The sequence below is a fragment of the Plecotus auritus genome (genome assembly GCF_963455305.1).
Source record: "Plecotus auritus genome assembly, chromosome: 4".
Taxonomy (NCBI): Eukaryota; Metazoa; Chordata; class Mammalia; order Chiroptera; family Vespertilionidae; genus Plecotus; species Plecotus auritus.
Window position 1 is genome coordinate 163,735,886 of NC_137775.1, and position 19,553 is coordinate 163,755,438.

The 19,553-nt window shown below is 37.3% G+C and overlaps 1 protein-coding gene across 4 annotated transcripts in view; it reads right to left on the reverse strand.

The window, feature by feature from the left end:
* The window catches only part of PEX1 (peroxisomal biogenesis factor 1), a 70,609-nt gene that overhangs the window by 47,707 nt on the left and 3,349 nt on the right, over nucleotides 1-19,553 (reverse strand). For 2 of the 4 annotated variants that reach the window (XM_080667006.1, XM_080667003.1), the window contains exons 2-10: nucleotides 15,635-15,778; nucleotides 13,580-13,663; nucleotides 13,272-13,386; nucleotides 12,407-13,173; nucleotides 10,925-11,044; nucleotides 7,708-7,831; nucleotides 7,371-7,477; nucleotides 6,417-6,499; nucleotides 5,180-5,312 (exon numbers count right to left, since the gene is read on the reverse strand). In XM_080667006.1, the coding sequence (XP_080523132.1) occupies nucleotides 5,180-5,312; nucleotides 6,417-6,499; nucleotides 7,371-7,477; nucleotides 7,708-7,831; nucleotides 10,925-11,044; nucleotides 12,407-13,173; nucleotides 13,272-13,386; nucleotides 13,580-13,663; nucleotides 15,635-15,778 (1,677 nt within the window). The remainder of the gene's footprint in view (nucleotides 1-5,179; nucleotides 5,313-6,416; nucleotides 6,500-7,370; nucleotides 7,478-7,707; nucleotides 7,832-10,924; nucleotides 11,045-12,406; nucleotides 13,174-13,271; nucleotides 13,387-13,579; nucleotides 13,664-15,634; nucleotides 15,779-19,553) is intronic. The other 2 variants (XM_080667004.1, XM_080667005.1) reach the window with 2 other exon arrangements.

Sequence of the window (19,553 nt, forward strand, 5' to 3'; positions counted from 1 at the left end):
AACACCAACGACAAAGTAAGAATCTTAAAAGCGGCCAGAGAGAGACAGAAAGTTACATACAAAGGAACCCCCATCAGACTAGCAACTGATTTCGCAACAGAAACTCATCAGGCCAGAAGGGAATGGAATGAAATATACAAAGTCATGCAAAGGAAGGGTCTGAATGCAAGAATACTGTACCCAGCAAGGCTGTCAATCAAAATTGAGGGTGAAATCAGGAGCTTCACAGACAAAAAAGGACTAAGGGAATTTATTACCACCAAACCAGCAATGCAAGAAATGCTAAAGGGTCTGCTGTAAAAAAAAAAAGAAATAGGAAGCGAAGAAGGAACACAGGTGTAAAGAATAGGAATGGCGACAAATAAGTACCTATCAATAATAACTTTAAATGTAAACGGATTAAATGCCCCAATCAAAAGACATAGGGTAATGGATTGGATAAGAAAACATGACCCATATATCTGCTGTCTACAAGAAACCCACCTCAGAAAAAAAGACGCACACAGACTGAGGGTGAAGGGATGGAAAAAGGTTTTCCAGGCAAATGGAACTGAAAAAAAAGCTGGGGTAGCAATACTTATATCTGACAAATTAGATCTCAAACTGAAGGACATAACAAGAGATAAGGAAGGCCACTTCATAATACTAAAGGGAGCAATCCAACAAGAAGAAATAACTCTGGTAAACATATATGCACCCAATACAGGAGCACCCAAATACATAAAAAAACTCCTGGAGGATATCAAGGGAGAGATTGACAGCAATACAATCATAGTAGGAGACTTTAATACCCCACTATCACCATTGGACAAATCCTCTAAACAAAAAATCAGCAAAGAAACATCAATCCTAAATGACTCACTAGACCAGATGGAATTAATTGACATCTTCAGAACATTTCACCCCAAAGCCACAGAATATACATTCTTCTCAAGTGCACATGGGTCATTTTCAAAGATAGACCATATGTTGGGACATAGGCAAAGTCTCTTCAAATTCAAGAAGATAGAAATCATATCAAGCATCTTCTCAGACCACAGTGGCATAAAACTGGAAATCAACTACAATAAAAACAACCCAAAGAAATCAAACACATGGAGACTAAACAGCATGCTATTAAACCATGACTGGGTTACCAGAGAGATCAAAGAAGAAATAAAAAACATCATGACAACAAATGACAATGAAAACACTACAATCCAAAATCTATGGGACACAGCGAAAGCAGTCTTGAGAGGGAAGTTCATAGTTCTACAAGCCTACTGCAAAAAACAAGAAACAGGGGTAATAAATTACCTAACCCAACAACTCAAAGAGTTAGAAAAAGAGCAACAAGAAAAGCCCAGTGTAAGCAGAAGGAAGGAAATAATAAAGATCAGAGCACAGATAAACGACATAGAGACCAAAGAAACAATACAAAAGATCAACAAAACCAAGAGCTGGTTCTTTGAAAGGATAAACAAGATTGATGAACCTCTAGCCAGGCTCACCAAGAAGCAAAGAGAGAGGACCCAAATAAACAAAATCAGAAATGAAAGAGGTGAAATAACAACAGATCCCGCCGAAATACAAAGGATTGTTAAAAAATACTACGAACAACTCTATTCCAACAAACTGGACAACCTGGAGGAAATGGACATATTCCTAGAAAAATATAACCTTCCAAAACTCAATCAGGAAGAATCTAAACAGCTCAATATGCCAGTAACTATGGAAGAAATTGAAGCAGTCATCAAAGAGCTTCCGGCAAACAAAAGCCCGGGGCCAGACGGCTTCACAGGAGAGTTTTACCAAACATTCAAGGAAGAACTAAAACCTATCCTCCTCAGACTATTCCAAAAAATTCAAGAGGAAGGAACACTTCCAAGCTCCTTCTATGAAGCCAGCATCACCCTAATACCAAAACCAGATAAAGACAACACAATGAAAGAGAATTACAGGCCAATATCCCTCATGAATGTAGATGCCAAAATCCTCAACAAAATTCTAGCAAATCGGATCCAGCAGTACATCAGAAAGATCATACACCATGACCAAGTAGGGTTTATACCAGGAATGCAAGGATGGTTCAATATCCGAAAATCAATAAATGTGATACATCACATAAACAAATTGAAAGATAAAAATCACATAGTCATATCAATTGATGCAGAAAAAGCATTTGACAAAATCCAACACCCTTTCTTGATAAAAACTCTCAACAAGGTGGGAATAGAAGGATCATACCTCAACATAATAAAAGCTATATATGATAAACCCACAGCTAACATCATACTCAATGGGCAAAAACTAAAACCATTTCCCCTAAGAACAGGAACAAGACAAGGATGCCCACTCTCACCACTCCTGTTTGACATAGTACTGGAAGTATTAGCCATTGCAATTAGACAAGAAGAAGAAATAAAAGGCATCCAAATTGGAAAAGAAGAAGTAAAGCTGTCCTTATTTGCAGATGACATGATATTGTACATAAAAAACCCGAAAAACTCTATCAAAAAACTAACAGACTTAATAAATGAATTTGGCAAGGTAGCAGGATACAAAATTAACGCCAAGAAATCTATGGCATTTCTATACACCAACAGTGAACTTACAGAAAGAGAGAGTAAAAAAGCAATCCCATTTTCCATCGCACCAAAAAAATTAAGATACTTAGGAATAAACCTAACCAAGGAGGTAAAAGACCTATATGCGGAAAACTACAGGACACTGAAAAAAGAGATAGAGGAAGATGTAAACAGATGGAAGAACATACCATGTTCATGGATTGGTAGAATCAACATCATCAAAATGTCCATACTACCCAAAGCAATCTATAGATTCAATGCACTCCCCATTAAAATACCAACAGCGTATTTCACAGACCTAGAAAGAACTCTCCAAAAATTCATCTGGAATAAAAAAAGACCCCGAATAGCCACAGCAATCCTGAGAAAGAAGAATAAAGTAGGAGGGATCTCAATACCAGATTTCAAGCTGTATTACAAAGCCACTGTCCTCAAAACAGCCTGGTACTGGCACAAGAACAGACATATAGATCAATGGAATAGAATAGAGAATCCAGATATCGACCCAAACCAATATGCGCAATTAATATTTGACAAAGGAGGCATGAGCATACAATGGAATCAAGACAGTCTCTTCAATAAATGGTGTTGGGAAAATTGGATACATGCAAAAAAATGAAACTAGATCACCAACTTACACCATACACAAAAATAAACTCAAAATGGATACAGGACTTAAATATAAGACGGGAAACCATAAAAATACTAGAGGAATCCACAGGCAGCAAAATCTCAGACATATGCCAAAAGAACTTTTTCAGTGATACTGCCCCTAGGGCAATGGAAGCCAAAGAGAAAATAAACAAATGGGACTACATCAAAATAAAAAGCTTTTGCACAGCAAAAGAAACCATCAACAAAACAACAAGAAACCCCACTGTATGGGAGAACATATTTGCAAATGGTATCACTGATAAAGGTTTAATTTCCAACATCTACAGGCAGCTTATACAACTTAATAAAAGGAAGATAAAGGATCCAATAAAAAAATGGGCAACGGACCTAAATAGAATCTTTTCGAAAGAAGACAGAAGGAAGGCCAAGAGACACATGAAAACATGCTCAAAGTCACTTATTATCCGAGAGATGCAAATCAAAACGACAATGCGATACCATCTCACACCTGTCAGAATGGCTATCATCAACAAATCAACAAACGACAAGTGTTGGCGAGGATGCGGAGAAAAAGGAACCCTCGTGCACTGCTGGTGGGAATGCAGACTGGTGCAGCCACTGTGGAGAACAGTATGGAGATTCCTCAAAAAACTGAAAATGGAACTCCCATTTGACCCAGTAATCCCACTCCTAGGAATATATCCTAAGAAACCAGAAACACCAATCAGAAAGGATATATGCACCCCTATGTTCATAGCAGCACAATTTACAATAGCTAAGATTTGGAAACAGCCTAGGTGCCCGTCAGCAGATGACTGGATCAGAAAACTATGGTACATCTACACAATGGAATACTATGCTGCCATAAAAAAGAAGGAATTACTACCATTTGTAGACACCTGGATGGAATTAGAGAACATTATGCTAAGTGAAATAAGCCAGTCAATGAAAGAAAAATACCACATGATCTCACTCATTTAGGGATAATGAAAAACATTATAAACTGATGAACCAAAAGATAGTTACAGAGGCAGTAAAGCATCAAACAGAGTGTCTAATTACAGCGGTAAGGTTAGGGAGAGGTGGGGGAAATAAGAGATCAACTGAAGGACTTGTATGCATGCATATAAGAGTAACCAACGGATGCAAAACATTGGGGGGTTAGGGCAGGTATGGGAGTGGGGTGGGGGTGGGGGCAATGGTAAGATATGTACACATATAATACCTTAATAAAAATTTGAAAAAAAAAGATAAAAAAGGAGAGTGGCCCAAACTGAGGCTGGCAAGGCAAGTAGGAACCAGAGGAGGAAGAGCTCAGTAGACCAAAGTAATGATACTGAACTTCAGAGCAAGGAAAATCCATTGAGGAGTTATAACCATGAGAGTGGTGTGATAATAGTTGGGAGAGATCATTAGCAGTTGTATAGGAAATGAACCGGTGGGGGTAGGGTAGGGGAAGATGGAAGAGACTAGAAGAGACCAGTTAATAAGCTATTGGACTAGTCCAGCCAGTGTGGCTCAGTTGTTGATCTTCAACCCATGAATTAGGACGTCACGGTTCAATTCCCGGTCAGGGCACATGCCTGGGTTGTGGGCTCGATCCCAGGAGGGGGTGTGCAGGAGGCAGCCCATTGATGATTCTCTCTCATCATTGATGTTGCTCTCTATCCCTTTCCCTTCCTCTCTGAAATCAATAAAAACATATTTTTAAATTTTTTTTAAAAGCTATTGGACTACAGTTGATAACATTATATTTTATAACTGAAACTTGCTAAAAGAATAGAATTTAAATCTTCTTACAAAAAAGATTAATATGTGAGATAATAGATACATTAACCTGGGGGGGGATCCTTTCATAATGTATATGTATATCAAATCATCATGTTGTAAAGTGTTAATAGTTTACAAGTTTATTAATTATACTTCAATAAAGCTGGGAAAAATTATCAAAAAAAAAAAAAGTTACTAATGAAAATGAGCATATTTTAACCTCATACCTTTCCTCCTGTGAGTAAAACAGCTCCATTCCTAAGTCCAGCCACAAGGGACATTAGCTGCCGAGACAAAGGGCGTCCCAGGAGGCTATGAGTGATGTGCTCCATGGAGGATATGCCTAAGGAATTCACTCCTCTGCAAAATATGTAAATTGTTGCATGATAAAACACTGAAGCTGAATAAAATCTAGCTATAAAAAATTAGGAACCTTTCCTTCCTAGGCTAGTTAATGATTTTTAAAAGAGGAACATCTTACTCTAATTTACTTGAAAGTATATTAAATTAATGCCAAATCTGAGTTACAGCTTTAAAACTAGTTTTTTACTTTCCAACATGTGCAAAACTAAGTTAAGGAATCTGTCTTAACATATACAAACAACCCCCTCAAAATGATTTTCAGTTTGGTAATCAACATAATAATAAATGGGTGCTTTTGAAATGGTAGGATACTTGAAGACTTATTTCCTCTTAAAAATCGCCTTTGAAATCCAGCTTTGATCTGTAGATTATAAAACATGAACTTTAACCTACTTCCTGTCTCTAACTGCTAATTTACTTCTGATAATATCAGAAATTCCTAAATTAGAGACTGAACTAAAGAGATTTCACTTTATACATGAATATTATGCTATAGTTAAACATTATTACTTTATGGTTTAATTATTTTAATAAAACATTTGCATACTATTAAAGGAAATCAAATCACTACTATTACCTCTACTAAAAGCCTCTGTAAAAATGCTAAGAGGTAATGTTTACATGTGATTTCATACTGTAAAAAATTAAGAGGTTCTTTCAGATTTGTCTAAAAGTTGAAGAAAACACAAATAATCCCAATTAATACATTAATAAGATACTAAAGGAATAACTTAATTTGAAATATTTTTAAACATTCAACTAATGTTTTCAAATTTAACTTTCAAAATAAATTTATTAGCTCTAAGAATTATTGTTTTATTCAAGCATATATAATCCAGATCATATCTAGTTGCTTTCTTCTCACAATCAAATCTCAAAGTAAAATTTCTAATAAGCTTCAGACTTTGTTATCTAAGAAGACAAGGCAAATTACTAAGCTAGGTGTGAAAACAGAAACAATCCTTGAAAAAATATCTACTAATGCATTAGTAAGATTATTCAATGACATTAACATCTACTTTAATATTGACACATAAAAAACCTGCTGGAGATAATGTTGAACGTGTCTCTAAACATGCTAGTTTGGCCATAACTTCTTACCCCAAGCAGTTCAGCTTTAAAAAAGGAAGAATAAAGTCAATTTCCTCACTGTTTTCTTCTTTTAGCATAGGATCTAGAAGGACCTATAGTAGCAAGGAAAAATCAGTTTTACATTTCAAAGCTGTATCTTTCGCCTGTTTTTCTTGGGTCCCAGAAAACTGAATTGCTGATTGTTACACCAGAGAGAAAAGATATAGTGTGCATGCAAGATCATTACTTAAAATAGCCTTGACAGCAATAATTTACTCATCCAAGGAACACAAATATTTATGGTCAACAAGCAGTAAAGAATGTTACTCCTTAATGCATTTTATAGACCTATCTTTATTTGCAAATTTGATTTGTGTCACATATTCTTTTCACAATTCTTACATTTATTTGTATTTTCTCTAAATCATATTCTTTCAATTAAAATTTAAAAGCAGAGAAACAGTGTCTACTTCCAAACCACTGAAATTCTAAATGACTACAGCATCTTCAATTTTACAATAACAACAGCAAGTATCCTAACTAAAACATAAAAGTCTAAAATAACCACTTTAAAAATACTTCTAGAAGAAAAGTGATAATATTTGTAAAGAGTTGAAAATTTACAAATTGCCATAATAATAGGAACTGTGCAGCAAAACTGCAAGTAAAAATCTGAATTTTAAAACTCAAACCACTAAAGCTAAGTTTTCCTTTGTTTCAAATACAGGAAGAATTTTAAATCATGATCCATTTACCATTAACACTATAACTCTACTCCTGAAACTAAACTGTGCTGAGGAATTGATTTTAAATTTAGGATAAATCAACAATTTCTTTAGGTAAGTTAAAGAGATTATAGAATAAAATATTTTAAATCAAGTTATTCCTTATTCTTATCATTTGTGCTTCTAATACACTTTAGCATGCAAGGAGTTATAAGTAAATTCATATCATTTCATTGAATATTCAATAGAATGTAATTACTTGTATTGTGATCTTCTGCAGCAGATTGGTACTCAACAGAAAAATATTTTCTTTTTCTTTTTCTTTTTCCCAAGAATGAACTGTATTTAGAGAAAACTCCTTCAACCCTATTGAAAAGAAAGTAATAAATGTATAGTACTGAAGCTGAGATGAAATACTATAAGATTTTAAATATCAAGTTTATCTAAATTTAACTAGAGGCATTCTTTGGTATGTAAAATCTGTTTAATGACCACTGTTATGTTTCCTGTTCACATGTGTCACAAGTTGGAAAGACAATGAAAAAATTTTATGACCTCTACAATAGGAAAAATATCAAAGTAACAAATTTACACACCATCTTTAATTTCCAGCTTAATATATTCTTCATTTGATATTATCAAAGGAAGTGTGGTTGTAGTCGACTGCTGTAGCCATGAAGAGAACACAGTTTTTATGTTTTCTTCACTTATGTCTTTAGGCTGAAAAAAAAAAAAAAGAACAGTAATAAATTATCTGAATAGCTGACCTTAGCCTTAATATCCTTCTTTTAACAACTTATCTTGCTAATAAAATGTACACCTTACCAAACTAAACCAGGAAGACGTTCAAATTCTACAGGCATACACCAGTTTCTAAAGAATTAACAGTAGAAAAGTAAAACAGTCTAGCACTCTTTGAGGCTGAAAGATTAATACTGAAACAACATGGGAGAAAATGTTTTAAATTATATAAATGTGGCAAAAATATCAACTTTTAAAAAGCCAAAACTAATCATATTTGTATTGGCACAACATATATAATAAGTATACTGTTTATTAAAGTCCTCTTGGTTTCTCAGAAAGTTACACACAGAATTACACATGATCTAGCAATTTAATTCCTAGATACGGTATATACCAAAATAATTGAAAGCAGGGACTCAAACAGATACTTGTACATCAACATTCATAGCATTATTCACAATAGCCAAAAAGGTGGAAACAACCTAAGTATCCACCAACAGATCAATGGATAAACCAAATGTGGTATATATACACACACACACATATACTGTATATACACACATATATATATATATTTCAGTCATAAAAAGGGATGAAGTTCTGATACATGCTACAACATGGATGAACCTTGAAAACATGTAAGTAAAATAAGCCTGACACAAAGGACAAATATTGTGTGATTCCATTTACCAGGTGCACCGGTAAATAATGCGGATTTTTTTCAATAGATGGAGTTATACATATGTTGATATTTTATGTGATTTGATGTGTATGCTATTTTGTCGTATTGACAACAAGCTTCAAAACTTCATATGTCAAATTTTCTGAAGGTGTTAACATCATAGATATTTTTACAATTAAAAATGTCAAATTTCGTGTCAAAAAAGAACATTTGCGGGAAGTTTTAATTCATTACTTTATTTTGAAGAAAAGTGCTGCTGAAAGTTATCGTATACTTCGGGAAGCTTATGGTGAACATGCTCCATCTCAAGATACTTGTGAACGCTGGCTTAAACGCTTTAAAAGTGATGCTTTCAATGTGAAAGACAAAGGTCAACCGAAAAAGTTTGAAGACCAACAATTACAAGCATTATTGGATGAAGATGCATGTCAAACTCAAAAACAACTTGCAGAAAGATTAAATGTAGCTCAGCAAACAATTTCCGATCATTTACAAGCAACAGGAAAGATTTTAAAGGAAGGAAAATGGGTGCCACATCAACTGATCGAAAGACAAATGGAAAATCGAAAAGTCATCAGTAAAATGTTGCTTCATCGGCACGAAATAGTCTTTTTTGCATCGAATTGTGACTGGCGATGAAAAGTGGATTTGAGAATCCCAAATGCACAAAATCATGGGTTGATCCAGGTCAACCATCAACATCAACTGCAAGGCCAAATCGATTCGGAAGAAGACAATGCTCTGCATTTGGTGGGATCAGGAAGGTGTGGTGTATTATAAGCTTCTAAAACCAGGTGAAACTGTTAATACTGATCGCTACCGACAACAAATAATCAATTTGAACCACGCTTTGATTGTAAAATGACCAGAATGGGCCAGAAGCCACGGCAAAGTAATTTTGCTTCATGATAACCCACCATCACACACTTCAAAACCAGTTAAAGACACGTTAAAAGATCTTGCCTAGGAAGTATTAACCCACCCGCCTTATTCACCAGACCTTGCTCCTTCCGATTACCACTTGTTCCGATCGATGGCACATGCACTTTCTGAGCAGCACTTCAAAATGTAGGAAGAAGTGGAAAACTGGGTCTCTGAATGGTTTGCCTCAAAACAAGAAAAGTTCTATTGGGACGGTATCCATAAATTACCTGAAAGATGGGGGAAATGTGTAGCTAGTGATGGACATTACTTTGAATAAAGCACTTTTGATGTTTCTCTTGAAGTTACGTGTTTTCTTTGATTTTAAAATCCACATTATTAACCGGTACACCTGGTATATGATATATCCTATCTAATAAAGAGGGAATATGCAAATTGACATCACGCCGTAACTAGTTGGCTGCACCCACAGCAGAGGCCGAGTTCCTGTAATGAGCCTTAACAAGCAATCACAGGGACCTGAGGCTGCCTGGTGCTGGGCTGGGGCAGGGGACCTGAGGCTGCACCCCCCGCCTGGTGGGGCTTGACAGGGGACCTCAGGTCGTGCCCCCCGCCCCGGCACCAGGCCAGGGAACCTCAGGCTGTGTCCCCCACCCCGGTGCCAGGCTGGGGGACCTCAGGCCGCATCCCCTGCCCTGCAGAGCTTGATGGGGGACCTCAGGCCGCGCCCCCTGCCAGGCGGGGCTTAACAGGGGACCTCAGGCCATGCCCCCGCCCAGCATGCTTGACGGGGTACCTCAGGCTGCAACCCCCACCTCCCTCGGTGCCAGGCCAGGGGATCTGAGGCCTCGCCCCCCGCCTGGCGGGGCTTGACTAGGGTGGGGCCAGCCGGGTCTGGATCTAGCCCAATGGGGGGTGGGGCTGGCCAGGTCTGGGTCTCGCGCGATTTCAAGGCGCATGTGGGTGGGGACTTGACTCTGATTCCTGTGGCGCGCCCCAGACTCTGACAGGAGAAATATTTTCATATACATTTTACTAATTTTCTTTAATCTCTGACACTTCTATTATAGAGAAAGGGCAAATAGCAATATTAAAATATTTCCTCTAATTAATTCCCTTTTAATGTGCAAGAATTTTGTGCACCGGGTCTAAAATAAGCAAATTCACAGAGACTATGGATTAGAGGTACTAGGATATGGGGGATGTGAGGGTAGGGAGTTATTGCTTAATGAGCACAGAGTTTCTGTTGAGGTGATAGAAAAGTTTTGGAAATAGATAGTGATGATGGCTGCCCAACATTATGAATGGAATTAATGCCACTGAATTGTACACCTAAAAATGGTTAAAACAGCATTTTTATGTTACACCTATTTTACTATAAGAGGGGGGGATTTATTTGCCCTTCTAACAAAAAGGAGTACTGCATTATTATCCTTTAGCTAAAGCAATTAGAAATTTTACAACACATATAAAACAACTGATATAACATATAAATTTTAACTTACTAAGTTTTCTCTAGGTTGTAATTTTAGAGCTCTTGGGATTTTAGGGATCATTTCCACTGGAGTTATCCTGACTACTGCATGCATTTCTATATTTAGTCTCTTTCTCAGGTCATCTGGAATCTGAAATTTTTAAATAAACCAAAACATAATTATGTCCAATGCTTGATTAAAAAATATTCCATAGCATATTCATATTAACTTATATGAATTCAGGTGAAATTATATAAGTTATCATGATTCACAGTATAAACAGATATTCAGGTATCGTTATATCTCAAACATTTCAATTTCCTCCTACATTTCTTTCTTTCAACATCCTCTTCAGAATGTGCTCAAAGTCAACCTACCAAGTCAAGCCTGTTTGAGAACCTGATGGCAACTACTGGCATCCTTATTGGCCATGGCTCCCAACCTTTAAAGTAGGGGTGGGAAGTGCAGACTCCTCACTGCTCTCTTATGTGGTCCCCAAGACTTTACCTTCATCACTCCTTCACCCCATCCTCACCACACAATTTCAAGGAAATAAGAGGGTATTCAGACCTCATGGCAGAACCATTCATAAAGGTGATAAGTCATAGCAAGTTCAGCCTTGGACAATGCAGTGGGGTCACCTAAACTGAGTTTAGAGCTAACAGAAAATAATGAGGCAATGGTCCAGTGTTTTAAATGATGTTGATCAGAGATTAAAATTTTGTAATTTGCCTGCATAAAGATCACAGGTTCCACTGTGAGAGTAAAAAAAAATCTACAGAGGAAACCTCCACCCCTTCCTATTTTTCTTCACTATCTTAATAATTTCTTCCCTTTTCCACCATAAAGTTTCACTTTACAATAATGGTTCAAAATTAGGTTCAAATAAATGGGGCTGGTGACTCATTTCACTTAAGTGTAGCATTCATATCTGAGTCCAGGAAGAGAGGGTGGAACACTAGCTGCTCTACTTTCTCTCCTGGTCACACACAAGTGAAAGAGTCGATACCAACAAGGTAAGCAGCTTCTGGGTACATTGCATCCAGGTGCCGTCAGAGGCAGCCATGGGCCTCTCCTTACACTGGGCATTCCCCCCAATACATAACAAATCCTTTCTTTGCTTTTAAGAACGTGGAAACAAACGTTCTGCAGGTATTACAGATGTGAGGCTTTATAGGGCATCCCAAACTAGGCATGAACTCTAGAGTCACCCTGCCTGGATTTGACTCCTAGTTCTGCTTACTAGCTATTTAATCCCTGGCAAGTAATGTTGACCTCTCTGGGCCCGTACCTAAGGTTTTACTGTCAAAATTTACTTCGGCAGAAAATACACAATCATTACCCAAACAAGGACTTCACCCTACAATCAGAAATGTGTCCCTGCAGGGATTTTAGATACTTTTTATTATACTGGTTTTCAATTTACATATAAAACATTATTCTAATTCATAATTTGGGGAAGTTCAAAGAACATACAATTATTTCCTCCCTAATTATAAAATTTATACTAACCCAGACTTTTCCAAGATGAAGAGCTTCTACATTTTTGGTGTATTTTATGGCATTCTTCAATTCCTCAAGTCCATTCCAGACTACCTTTAGCACACAGGCCTTACCCGCTTCTTGACTATGATCTGGGCTAACTTGTTTTTGATCTAATGGTTCTGACACCGGCGTCTCTTTTTCAGGTGACAGGACATTTTGCTTTGTTTTACTTTGCTGTTGCTTTGGAGAAAGCAGCTGAACTAGGTTTCCATAGGTCACAGTAAAGCTGGGCTCTGTATCAAAATATTCTTGGTCCCATGGAAATACATGAATGGCAGAGTGTTTGTGAAACACAGACGTTGCTGACGCGTTGCATACACTGGGAGGCTGAGATTTGCACACTCTGAAAATATTTCCTAGAGGAACAACATGTGACTGCATATTTTTGAATGCATTGATTTCAGTTACACCCCAGTAGGTCTCTTGTTTCTTCTCAGACCCAAAAGAAAAGATGCTTCCTATCATAGACCATAAGCTTGGGACTGATGGCGAGTCCATTGTATACTCTGGATCTGTTTCATTACACCCAGTGGCTCTTGTATTATTTGACTGAAGTTGCTTGGTTTGGAGTTCTTTTGTCAATCCTTTATGATCTCTTCCATAATTGTGAAATGTTTCACGGGCATTATCTGCTTTTGAAAATGTACTCTCTTTGGCTTGGCGGGTCTTTGGCTGAATGAGGAGTCTGGTGTCAGTCTCCAACCTTCCATAAGTAGCAGCTGGTATGAGTGCAACTGTATAGAAAATAAAGCTCATTAGTGCACGTTCCCCTCTGCTTTGGACTCAATGCTGTGTCGTACAGTATGATGGCAAATATTACAAGGGCACCTACCAATTTGGATAAATATGTAAGTTTGTTGATCAACCCAAACAGGAAAAATGGCTTTTGGAAAAACTATTCGAATTTGATCTAGAAGATGCTGTTCCAGGGAAGCAGCATGCAGTTCCTAGAACCAACAACAAAAAGATCAACTCACTTTACATTTTGTCTACTCCATTATCTAGTAGGAAAATCTCAAGTCATTCTTATAACTCAAACCAACTCAGAATATAGGATGAAGCTCAGAGAAATCTAAAGACACAAATATTTTGAAGTAGTTTAATATTAAACTAGAATAGTTGTTATTTTATTTTCTTTACCAGTATCTCCCAATCGTCTGCTGAGAGAGGTTCCACTTCAACTTGTTGACAAGACACTACATGGGAACATGGCTTGAGAAACACCTGGAAAAGATTAAAAATATAAAACTACTTTTAAAAGATTTTTGTATCCCTGAAAAATAAGTTCTCCCTTTAGGTATGTGATTAAGTGTGTGTGTGTGTGCGTGTGTGTGTGTGTGTGTGTGTGTGTGTGTGTGTGTAGTCCTTCACTTGACCAATTCAGCATTTTAGGAAAAATTATTTCATAATGAATTATAGCAAAAAGGAAAATACATCCTAGCTCAACACATTTTTTAAAAAGTAAATTAAAAAGCACTTTTAAAAAGTTAATGTAAGTCAAAAAAATGAAAGAAGAAACGTCATCAAGTCGTGACCTGATCCAGTATATAAATACCATTTGCAACTATTCGTTTTGTAACTTCAAGGCATGCTGCCTCTATTCTAGAGAACTAAAAACACACTGAAATAGAGAACACAGCCAATTATTTAGATTTAGAGGTATTATCATTCATAGCTAAAAGTAAAGTAAAACAAATATCTCCTCATTCCAAACTATAGATATAGTTGAAATGATAGTGTGTCACAAGAAGCTGGAATCTACCTTCTTTCTTTCTTTCCTCTTTTGTAAGCATTTAGAGAGATTGGAGGATTAAAATCCCAAGCCACCAAGTATTAAATGCTCCAGGTAACCATCCCCTCCTTATCTGCCTTTGCAGATTGGAGCAAAATTTCCCCACATGCCTCACATGATTCCTCAGTGAATGTCCTTTCAGTACCTCCCATATGCCCTATTTGAAAGGGGTGATTCTGAGGAATCACAAAGCAGCTCCTGCCCACTAAGAATACAGAGTCCTGGGCAAGGCAGTGCATTTCATATTCCTATAGACGATTCTTTGGGAGACAGTACCTAATGGCACTGCTACAATATAGAGAATCTACAAAAAAATCAGGTAAAAGTTCACTTTGAAGCAAACAGGAGTTAAAAACAAGCAGGACTGTTCAGAATGCTGATGAGACATCCAGGTCAGGAAGAGAAGCTGATATTCCCCACAGAAGAGTGGCACAGATTCAAGGAGAGCAGAACTGAACTTGCTGTGAAATCCTGGGCAAACATTGCATCTCCCTGGTTTTGCAAAGTGAGACACTAAAGTTAGTGATCTCTAACATCACTCTGGGGCTAAAGTTTCAAGATTCTAGCAAAAATTTAGGGTAAGCAAAGGACTAGTGCTAGGATTTCTCATCTGTGGTCTATTCTCATGATGAAAAACATGCATGTGTTCAAAATAAGTTAAAAAATATGACATTTTGTGTAATATTTCATTCCATATATACAGAAATGTTCAATGCATACTGTTTGTAATATGTGGAAAGGTATCTCTGACACGAGATCCCAAAATACAGTACCCATTCGTTCTGAGGCTGGGGTTAGAGAAAGGGGAAAAGGTTTTTTTACTTTAATTGTCAAGTACTTGTAATAAATAATGTATTATTTCTGTAGTTTAAAATATTTTAAAAGAATTAATGAATATAATAAAATGATAAAATACAACATGAGTTCTTAAGCTTTGGAGTTTATAATCTAAGTACATTTAATTCATAGGCAAGACAAAAATGGAAAAATAACCTTCTTTTGTAGGATAGATCTTTTAAAAATCAAGTATTACCCTGGAAGGTTAGAAAATTTGTCAGAAGCAAATAATATGAAGTTCAATAATAGAAAGTAAAATGAAAGAATTTATAAAGCAAAAATAGCTGCACAAAAACAATATTAGGGAACCTGGAAAGTGAGTAAAATAGAAGACAAAATCAACTAGAGAGCACAGCAGACTACAAGATAGTGACTTAATGAGTACATTGTAGAGAATGAGTTAACAATGGGATATGCTGTCAAGTTGAATATCCTGGACTAATTATAGTAGCACACAAGTTAGGTGTCATCTCCCCTTAAAAAAAAATCTGAACTTTACATTTTATTTCCATCGCTATATTATGTGATATTAGAAGAAAGTCACTGTCATCACATTTTATGCTTACCTGTTCCCCATTTGAGAGTCCAAGTTTCTGACCAACTTGTCTGTTAATTTCAGCCACATTTTCACCTTGATCACTAAAATGCCTGCCTTCCACCCAGCTCAAGAATGCAGGCTGGTGACCCCACGCTACTTCGATAGCTTGATTCTATTTATTCAAGAAATTAAAAATGGGGGAGAAGGGTTTTGAAAGTTTTTACACGCTTTTCTGGATTCACATAAATGGTAAAACTACAAACAAAAGAAGTTCTACAACAGTCGATTGCTCTCTGTTATCCACCTCTATCATAGCATCCAAAACACTTATAATCATTTTCGACACCCAACACTGGTGATACTATGGATGAAAGCATACACTTACATTTATAATGGCATTATAAATTCAAAATGGCAATAGGTAGCCAATGAACTTATATAGCCTTGAGATATATATTCTGAATTAATGATTCAAAGAAGAAAAACCTACAGCAGAACATATCTCTGCAGTATTTTCTGTAATAATAAAAACTTAGGATTGCCTTAAGTGTCTATCAATATGAAAATTATTAAATAAGCTACACATTTACTATTTTAGTCAAGTATGAGTCAGTAACATATCATGATTATTAAAAATATAACTATTCATTTATTAGAAGAATAAATGCACATGGTAAAAGTACAAAAGCATGACACGTAAGGGCAGATCCCTGTTCCCAGAGGTAATTACTGTTAATAGCTTCTATGTACACTTCCAGAAATTTTATATTATGCAGCTTCCTAAATAAAATTTTTAAAGTTCTAGAACTATGGAAACATTTATAAGTTAAAAAATAACAAAATAACATTTATTCTCATTAAGAGTATTTACATAAAATATGTAAGTTTGTGACTAAGGATTAAAACAATGTTTTCTATGATTAAAGAATTACAAACCCATCATAGAAACCTTAAAAAATATATAAACGTGGAAGGAGAAACAGTAATTATTGATATTTCCTTCACAAAAAGACAACCACATGAACAATTCTACCTATTTCTGGCTAATCCTCCTTTCTAAGTGCATGTATTGGGGTGACATGGGTTAACAACATCATATAAATGTCAGGTGTACAACTTTATAACAGGACATCTGTAATACTCCACTGTGCTCACCACCCAAAGTCTAGTCTCCTTTCGTCATCACATAGTTGACCCCCTTTAGGCTCTTCATCCTTCTGACCCTCCTTCCGCTTGGTAACAAGTTAATTTTTTACACAGTTGTATATTATAGCATGATTTAGTATCCTTCCCCCCCTTAACATTTTGTCATAGCATTTTTACACATAGATCATTTTTTAATAAAACAAAAGAATTTCATGCATAGCTACTGACACTTAACATATCAGGAAATTTTATTATTAAATTCATTTACTTGTATCAAAATAAATCCCTAAATTTAAGTTATTAAATAATAAATCCATTGATCTATATTTTTTACTATTTCAAAACTGGTAATAGGCTGCTTATTGTGTTTCTTTAAACAGAACAAATTTCAAAGGACAAGGTGAGTGAGTTAAAGCAGCTGTTCTCAAATGGGGGTGATTTTGGAGCCACTTCTGAGGCAATCTAATGTACTTCGAATTGACCATGTTATTTAAAGTTTGTATTAAAAAAATCATTGTGTATCACTTAGTTATGTAATTTTTCTCACAGTTCTTCACAGGACAGTCCCAGTATTCTGGCTGACAAAAATCTTTCTACTGAGTATCGTGTGATCAAGTGGAAAGAGCCCTAGATTTGGAGTCAAAAGCCCGAAGTTACTATGTCAGCTGTAACTGTAGGAGCTGAGGTGACAAGAGTGAAGTTGACCAATCCCAGATGCTTTCTATGTGATTTCATCAGTCAATGAGATACAGTGCAGATCAGTACCTGTATTTCATATGAAGTAACTTTTGAAGCCAGAGATGCTGCCCTGGCTGGTTAGAGCATCGGCCCACGGACCGAAGGGTCCCAGGTTTCCCAGTCAAGGGCATGTATCTGTTTCAGGTTCTACCCCTGCGTGTGATGCAGGAGGCAACCAATTGTTGTGTGTGTGTCTCCCACTTCCACTCTGGAAATCAACAGAAAAAATATCCTCAGGTGAGGATTTAATAAAACCAAAGGTGCTAAATGAGGAAATCCTATCTAATGAAAGAGTAAAATGCAAATTGACCGTCACTCCAAGACACAAGATGGCCACCCCCATGTGGTCAAAGATGGCTGCCCCCATGTGGACACAAGATGGCCTGCAGGGGAGGGCAGTTGTGGGCAGTTAGGGGTGACCAGGCCAGCAGAGGAGGGCAGTTGGGGGGACCCAGGCCTGCAGGGGAGGGCAGTTAGGGGCAATCAGGCTGGCAGGGGAGCAGTTAGGCATCAATCAGGTTGGCAGGGGAGTGATTAGGGGGTGATCAGGCTGGCAGTCAGAAGCGGTTAGGGGCAATCAGGAAGGCAGGCAGGCAAGCAGTTGGGAGCCAGCAGTCCTGGATTGTGAGAGGGATGTCCCACTGCCGGTTTAGACCTGATCCCAGTAGGATCGGGCCTAAAGGGGCAGTGGGACATCCCTCAAGGGGTCCCAGATTGGAGAGGGTGCAGGCTGGGCTGAGGGACACTTCCCCCACCCCCCGTGCACGAATTTCATGCACCGGGACTCTAGTATAAAATATGCCCTGAGCCCTAGCCGATTTGGCTCAGTGGATAGAGCTTCAGCCTTCGGACTGAAAGGTCCCAGGTTCAATTCCAGTCAAGGGCATGTGCCCAGGATTGTGGGCTCCATTCCGAGAGGGGGGCATGCAGGAGGCAGGCAATCAATGATTCTCTCTCATCACTGATATTTCTATCTCTCTCTTCCTCTCCCTTCCTCTCTGAAATCAATAAAAATATATTTTTTAAAAATTAAAACAAATAAAATATGCCCTGAAATATCAAAAAGGAGAATTCCATCAACTCACTGGAAAAGGGGGAACTCAACTTTATTAAACAGGAAAAATACTTCAATTATTCATTTATTCAAAATGTAGTAACCAGCCCCATAAAGTCATCCTATATGTTCGGCTGGATTTGGTAAACTTTGCAGACTAATAATGTTCTGAGTTCATTTTTATGTCAAAAGTTTTTCACTTGGACTACAGAGCCGCTGGGCAGAAGAGAAAAAATTAAAAAAAGGACAGGCTGGAGAGAAAGGAGCCCCTTTTTCCAGTTTAATCTGATCAACATACCATAGACTGCCTGCTTTTGGCCAAACCTCCAGGTGAAACCACTGGTTGCAATGCCTTAGGACCAGCCAAGTTATTTCTGGTTAACACAAAGGAAATGACAAATCTGTACCTGGCACTTCTGGAAGGTGATTTAGGTTCATTTGTTTGTATTCAGTGTGGATATGAATCCTCTCCCCTATTTCATCAATCACAGCAAGTATTGAAGCCAGAATACAGACAGAGTTAAAGCAGTTGTTCTCAACTGGGGGTGATTTTGTCCCCCAGGAGACATGTGGCAATGTCTGGAGACATTTGTTTGTCACCACTGGCACTGAATGGATAGAGGCCAGCGATGCTGCTAAGTATCTTCCAATACTTTTATTGTGGGACAGCACCCCACAATAAAAAATTATCCAGCGTCAAATGACAATAGTGCCACGGTTAAGAAATCCTGAGTTAAAACAATTACTGCATGACTAGTCCTGAAAACAGGACTTGTATAAACAAAAGGAAATACCTGAAACACAGAGAAGAGTGTAACAAGTAAATGTGTCACATAAGCACAGCTATGAAATTCTGAAAAGGACACAAATGTAGGCGACAGAGAATTTGAAAACTATACGAAGGAGGTAGGATTATACATGGAATGAGGAAAAATGTACAAGGGGGAAGGAGCTGGGTTCTAGAAGAAACACTGAGAAGGCTTGTTGGATGATGCAGAGTGAGTTACAG